The sequence below is a fragment of the Manihot esculenta genome, chromosome 4 (genome assembly GCF_001659605.2).
Source record: "Manihot esculenta cultivar AM560-2 chromosome 4, M.esculenta_v8, whole genome shotgun sequence".
Classification (NCBI taxonomy): Eukaryota; Viridiplantae; Streptophyta; class Magnoliopsida; order Malpighiales; family Euphorbiaceae; genus Manihot; species Manihot esculenta.
The window spans coordinates 20,239,055-20,246,449 of record NC_035164.2 but is presented as its reverse complement, the minus strand read 5'-3'; the positions used below and the strand labels follow the sequence as shown (position 1 = coordinate 20,246,449).

Sequence of the window (7,395 nt, the reverse complement as noted above, 5' to 3'; positions counted from 1 at the left end):
TATAGTGAATATTACTTGTTGCAAAAAATTCATATCAAGGCAGACTTGTCACTAATAGCATCTAACATTCCATAAGCTTGATCCTCACAAGGCTCCTCAAAAATTTCTCCTAAAATATACATATATTCCAAATAATATAGAGCATAGAATGGGCCTTCTCGATTTAGACTTTCTTTTAACATATTGTAAGGGCGTAAAATGAGCCTTGATTTGGTCTCGTCTCATATATCATGGACATATCCTAGGAGACATTAGTAGGTGATAGCGGTTGTCGAAGCCGTAAAAAATAAACCTATTAAACAATCAACAATTAACTTGCAAATAGTGGCAATAGGGTCGAACCACAGGGAATTGACACCAAAGATTTTCCTAATAATGACTAAGGCAAATAAATGACAAATAAATAAAAGAGGGGGTTTTGTTTTGATGAATTAAATCTAGAAAGCAAGAGAAAGTAATAATTTAAATAAATGAGAATTTCAATGGGAAAGAGATTCTAGTTGAAATATGAGTTTAATTCAGCTTGTTCAGAATTGATCATTGACTATTTAAGACTCCTATTTTATTTCAATAAATTGGTTTTGGTTGTGGAAGACGCTTCTCATAACCAAATTCCTCCTTAGTTCTAGTTCGATTAGGAAATGTTCGCCAATCAAACACTAGTCAACAAGTTGCCAAGGAACGTTCTTGGGGCATTTAGCATCGAACAACTGTTGACTGCATTAAGACTTAGAGAAACCCAATTCTATTCTTGCCAACCGCGTGGTCAAGTCTAGATCATGCAACTGATTATATTTGTGTTCAAATAATATAAGCAATTACGGACTTAAATCATTTAAACAATTTATTACTCAAGCAATTTAAAAGCAATGGGCCCTTATTGATTCTAAAAGCAAAGTAACAATTATAGAAAAGATCAAGTTGCATAAATATTGAAAGCAAATAAGAGTTTAACAATGGAGTTTTAAATCTCCTAATTCATCACAAATCTGAATTTCCTCAACTTCAACTAGAAAAGAAGGAAATTAGCCATTCATGGTGGGCAAAATATACAAAAGAAAGAAGAAAGGAAGAGAAGAAGGGACTGCCGCAGACTTCCTGCTGAATTCTACAGATTTCTGAAGGTGGAAGAAGATGATTTTGCTGGTTTGGAGGCTGCCTTCTTATAGCTAGAGAGTCCAAGTTCAATTAGGGTTTGGAATCCCTCTTTTGACTTGGTCTTTGTAGTCTTTGATTCCTCTTTTTCTTCTTGTATTTTGTTGTAGATGGAATTCTCTTGGTGGAAGGACATCCTTATGGCTTTTGGATTTGAGCTGGCAGTGTTTGAAGTGGTTTTGGGCTTCTTTTCTTTTTAAATCTGATTTTTTTCTTTTTCCCGCTCTGTTGTCAATTTCTGCTGTCAATGTGATTGTGATGGGTGATTTGGGCAAATCACTTGCCTCAATCGCTTTCTGTGAGTTGGTCCAGTTTTTCTGTCTCTGCGAGTGATTTGGCCAGTCTCTGCGAGTGATTTGGCCAAATCACTCTGACCCCATCATTTTTCCAGCCTTTTCTGCACTTTTTCTCCAATTTTCCAATTTCTTCCTTTTCTGTAAAAACAAGATAAAAACCATAAATTAAGCTAAAAAATGTGTAAATAAGCAATAATAAAGATAATAAAAATGTGGCTAATTTATGTTTGATCAAATACCCCCACACCTAGCTTTTTGCTTGTCCTCAAGCAACAAACAACTTAGTTAATCAAGCCCCTTTTTCTTCAGAGCCTAAGTACCACTTAATCAGCCCCTCCTAGACTCCCAAATTGAAGTATCACAGTATAGAGTACATGCATTAAGGTTGTTCTCTCTTTTCTTTGTTTCCCCTTACCTACCATGGTCAAAGGAAAGGTTTTTGATTCAATCATGCTTATTTTCTTTGTATAAGCTCAATGCAACCTCTAAGAGTGATTTGCCCTTCTTTGAGCATTTTATTTTATTTTATTCAGCAGCACTTTTTTATTCTTGCCTGAAAAAGTCACTAACCTTTTTACGCGAAGGTGCATATTGGTGATACCCACCCCCGGTTACTCAGTTAGTCACTTGTTCAAGTGGCTACTAGCTCTGTTCATAGCTTATTTGGCCATAGGAACAGGTTTTAAGATTTGTGCTGGTTTTTTTCTTTTTCTTTTTCTTTTCCTAACAGTTTGGGGAAATCAGCTCATAGGGAGTTACACCAACTTTTATTTGCATGTGTTTATGTTTTTATTTCCCTTGACCATAGTAAATTTAGAGATTTAATTCAAGAAAAGAACTTCCTAAGTGAAGGTAGCATACTGTAAGTAATTCAATTTAGGCTTAAAGGGGTGGAAAATCAATGGGGTCATGAGATAGGAAGCTCTTTTAACCTTGTCATCTATGCTGAGTAGAGCAAAAGCTAAGACAAAATTCTATGTGTGTGTGCAGAAAGTGAAAAAATGTGTTGAAAGAAAAAAAATTTTTGGTGTGTGTTATAGGGTAAAAAGATGCAAAAAGAAACAAAAAGAAAGCAAAAAATAATGTAATCAATGCAAAAATAACCTAACAGTACCCCCACACCTATTGCAAACATTGTCCTCAATGTGTAAACATATTTATATAAAAATTAAGAAGAAAAAGGAAAGGGACTTCCTGGCCTGTGGGTGATTTGGGCAAATCACCCGGCCAAATCACTGCCTGTCCTGGTCTGCAGGCAGAAAATAGTTCACTAGCAGTTGCAACAGGTGCTCCATGTTGTGCATTCTGGTCTCAATTCTGCTAAGACGAGCCTCAACTGTCTGGTTTGGGGCTACGTCTTCAGGGTCTTGATGTGCTTCCTGTTGTGGTGCCACAGGAGGTGGTTCATTTGCTGGGGGTGCCTGCTCTGTTTCCCCTACTGTCCCATCTGCTGGGGTAGGCTGTGCCTTCTTCTTTCTGAATACACGCTCATGGCGTGGTGTTAGAGGTCCTGCAGGTGAAAGAGAAAAAATGTCCCCCACTTTGCAAAGCAACCCCATATCATCTAAAGATCGAAGGTCCAGGGGGGTTGGCTTGGTAGTGGGGGTGAGGTCAGTATGGGCAGGGTGTAAAAGTTTCAGGTTCACTGCAATGGCAATGATCAAGTGCCCAAGGATCAGGGGGCGGTGGTACTAGATAATGCTGGATAATTGGGTTGCAACCCAATAACCAAAGTGTAGTTTCTGGTGGTGGTGCATGCACCACAGTATGTATAGCTCCGTTCTGGTCAGGATGTTGTGTGCATCCTTCCTCCCAGAAAATGTGTAGGCCATAAACCTGTGAATGTATTTCAAGCTTGGATTATTGAGGTACAGGTCCTTAGACCTGGTGGGTGAGTAAGAGTCAGGGGGATTATCACATAATTCCAGATATGCAGTGCTGGGTTTGAATTCTGCAGAAAAATCACAGGTTGAGTCAGGGCATTCACAGCCCATGGTAGTGCCAAACTCTTGCAGGGACAAGCGAAATCACTGTCCTAATAGACTGAATCCAATGATGTCTGGTGTGTGTAGGTTGTGCATGGCTGGTCTATCAAAATAGAAAGTAGTGAAGAACTCATGAGTGAGCTCAGTGAAGGATGGAAGGTGGAGGAAGAAGAATTTGTCCCAACCAATGGCAGAGATGAAGGTACGTACCTGGCGTTGGAGTCTCAGTTCTTCAAGAGTGCCAAGGTGAATGTACTTACCTGGGTGGTAGAGTGTAGAGGAAACTCTGTCTAGCCTGGCCCTTTCGGACACCTTGTTGAACATCAGAGTCTGAGTGATGTGATCAGGGTGGGTTGGTTTGGGCAAATCGCTGGGCAATTCGCCTTCTTCTTAGCTTGTGGGAGGTGTGGCACTGGGTGTCTCTTGTTGTCGTTCCGGGCTTGGTGATGGTGGTGGTGATGGTGTTCTTGGCCGTTTCTGACCATGACTGGTGGACGGCGTGGTTTCTTGAGGTGTGTTGCCTCCCTGGGTGTCTGTCGTGACTGATGGTGAGGAAGGTGGTGGTGTAATCAACGACGCCCTAGTCCGACGGCGATAGGTCTGGGTTGCTGGACTGGCGGTGTTTCTTGCTTCGTCGGCATCTTCAGTGTCGACGTCGTTGGGGACGGGTGGTGGGTTTTCCATTGCTTCTTCATCACTGTCGGTGGGAATGCGTACCAGTCTAGGCATCCCGCGCCGCCTCCATATTCTGGGGCCGCCGGTGACTTTCATCTTTGTTTTGGCCATGGTGGTTTGGTGTCGCCGGTGGTCGTCGGTGAGGGAAGACATGAAAGAGAAGGAGGAGATGAAACAGAAAGAGATAGCGTGAAAAGGAAGAAAATAAAATAAAAATTATTTAAGGTGATTTGGGGTAGTTGAACTGCCCTGATCATTAAATGCTGAGTCTCTGATTTCTTGACAGGGTGATTTGGTAAGTGATTTGGGCAAATCACTTGGCCAAATCACTTTCTTTCTTACTGTTGCATGGCTGGTACTGTTCACGCCTTTTGCTATTGGTAGGCGGAGTTGTTGATTTGGCTTGGTGATTTGGTCAAATCACCTGGGCAAATCACTTCTTTGGTGCAACTGCCTGGTTTGATCTTGTTCTTAGTGGGGTGAACCCTGTCGATTTGGGATATCGATTTGGGCAGATCACTTGCCCCAATTACTTGTGACTATGGTGCATGCAGGCGATTTGCCCCAGACTGGGCTGTGATTTGGGCAGATTGCTTCAGCTGGGTTGCCTCCCAGTAGCGCCCTATTTTCTGTCTTGGGCTGGACTTCCTTGAGTTGATCAACAGTCTAGGGAAGGGGGATCCAAGGGGATCTCTTCCACAAGATGAACAGTAAATTCTTCATAAAATTTCTTCAAACGATGTCCATTAACTTTGAAAACTTTGCTTGTTTGTGGACTCCGTATGTCAATAGCCCCATGTGGATAGACATGCTCAACCACAAATGGTCCTATCCACCTAGACCGAAGCTTCCCAAGGAATAATTTGAACCTTGAATCAAAAAGCAAAACTTTATCACCAACCTGGAAGTGTTTTCTGGAGATATTTTTGTCATGGAAGGCTTTGGTCTTTGCTTTGTACTCCCATGAAACTTCATATGCATCACGCCGGATCTCCTCAAGCTCTTGAAGTTGCAATTTTCTATGGACTCCAGCTTCTTTTTCATCAAGATTACACCTCTTGACAGCCCAATAAGCTTTGTGCTCAAGTTCTACGGGCAGATGGCAAGCTTTCCCATAAATCAGCCTATATGGAGACATTCCAATTGGAGTTTTATAGGCTGTCCTATATGCCCATAAGGCATCATTGAGGCGCACACTCCAATCCTTGCGATTTGGGCAGACTATTTTCTCCAAGATTGACTTGATCTCCCTATTTGATACTTCGGCTAGCCCATTTGTTTGAGGATGGTAAGCAGTAGAGGTTCTATGGATGACATGGTGCTTTTTGAGGAGAGTCTCTACTACCTTGTTGCAAAAATGGGTGCCTCGGTCACTGATAATGGTTTTGGGCAGACCGAATCTTGAGAATATTTGTGATTTCACAAAGTCACAAACTGTTTTTGCATCATCAGCCCTTGTTGCCTTGGCCTCAATCCACTTGGACACATAATCCACGGCTAGAAGTATGTAGGTGTTGCCAAAGGAAGGTGGGAATGGCCCCATGAAGTCAATGCCCCAAATATCAAAGATTTCACACACCATGATGGGTGCTTATGGCATTTCACTTCGGTTGCCAAGGTTTCCCGTTTGTTGGCATCTTGCACATGACTTACAAAATAAATAAGAATCTCTAAATATGTTAGGCCAAAATAGCCCACTTTCAAGAATTTTCAAGTGTCCTCCACAGCCATATGAGTGGCAGAAGGCTAGGACAGAATGTACTTCTTGATCCGGGATGCATCTCCTTATGACTTGGTCTGCATAATGCTTCCATAGGTAAGGCTCATCCCACACATAATACCTTGCATCTTTCTTGATCTTGTCTCTCAAGTGTTTGGGCAAATCAGTAAGCAAATCACCTGTGGCAAGGAAATTAACAATATCAGCATACCATAGTTCCTCTTCTTGGACAGCAAAGAGGTGCTCATCAGGGAATTTTTCATTGATGGGATATGTCTCCATCTCGGTTAGAATTCTGCTGAGGTAATCAGCTACAAGGTTCTCTTTTCCCTTCTTGTCACGGATCTCCAAGTCAAACTCATGCAACAGCAATATCCATCGTACCAGCCTTGGTTTGGACTCCTTTTTCTTGATTAAATATCTCAATGCAGCATGGTCTGAATAAATGATCACCTTTGTAAGGACCCGAAAATCAGACCGCTACCGGCGCTAGGATCCAGATCGGCTTAAGGCCGCCGAGACCCATAGCAAGCCTGACATGTAACCTGTAAACCTGTTTAATCCCATACATGATCAACAACATACATAAAAAAATTAAAACCTTTCTTTCATACATTCTATCATACGCCAAACTCAACCTGTGCATGCACTGAACATAACCATAATCATAAACTTGACCCCTCTGTGGGATCTCATCAATGCCCCAATGGGCGATATACATGTGTTGAGTTGGCTAAGCATCTATATCATAAAACATCTAAGATCATGTATTTAAAAGGGATAACACATCCATAGGGTCAAGCACAACCTCTAATCCTCAATATCAATATACATATCATGACTATTCAACTTTACATTTATCTTACAATTTATCATGTCCACCTTCTAATTATTACAATTTACAAGACTTTACTCTTCTTGACTTCTCTGTCTAGCCCGTACCTGCAATCCTGGGGGATTAGGGAAAAAGGGTGAGCTACTAGAGCCCAGTGAGCAGAATAATAGAAAACAACATTTAAATCTCATGCCATCATGTAATGCAACACATCACAACAAATCACATCTCGGATGGTATTGTCACCAATAGTCCTTTACATTCCAAAGTGCCGGGACGTAGAATGGGTACAACCGGTCTTTCACTTAATCATAACATATCATGCATACCAATGTACCAGGGACATAGAATGGGTACAACCTGGACTTTCTCTTACATAGTGTCAGGGACGTAGAATGGGTACAACCTGGACTTCCATACCATATCATGCCGTAACATCATCATACCATATGAGGACTAAAGGATCATCCAATAACCAATCCACATCAACATCATAAATACAATGCAACATATTCGTGATTTCTAATGCAAACAACCTAATTCATCACATGGCATTCATGATGCATGAACATGCTCAACTGTATAATTCATTTGCTTTAAAACATAAGAGTTTATTCTACTCACCTCTTGCTGAAGCTCTACTGACTCAGAAGCAGCTGAACTCACTGCTGGGGTCCTCGGTTCCTCAGGTCCGAACCTACACAGGTGGACTCAAATGAGGGACCAAAC

At 41.5% G+C, this 7,395-nt stretch overlaps 1 protein-coding gene across 1 annotated transcript; it reads right to left on the bottom strand.

Annotated features, from left to right (window-relative positions):
- Positions 1-2,683: 2,683 nt before the first annotated feature.
- On the bottom strand, positions 2,684-4,165 carry LOC110612572 (extensin-like). The gene is made up of 2 exons (XM_021753349.1): positions 3,850-4,165; positions 2,684-2,961 (listed from the first exon to the last, which is right to left on the bottom strand). The coding sequence occupies exons 1-2, from the start codon at positions 4,163-4,165 to the stop codon at positions 2,684-2,686; spliced, it is 594 nt and encodes a 197-aa protein (XP_021609041.1).
- Between the last annotated feature and the right edge of the window lie 3,230 nt (positions 4,166-7,395).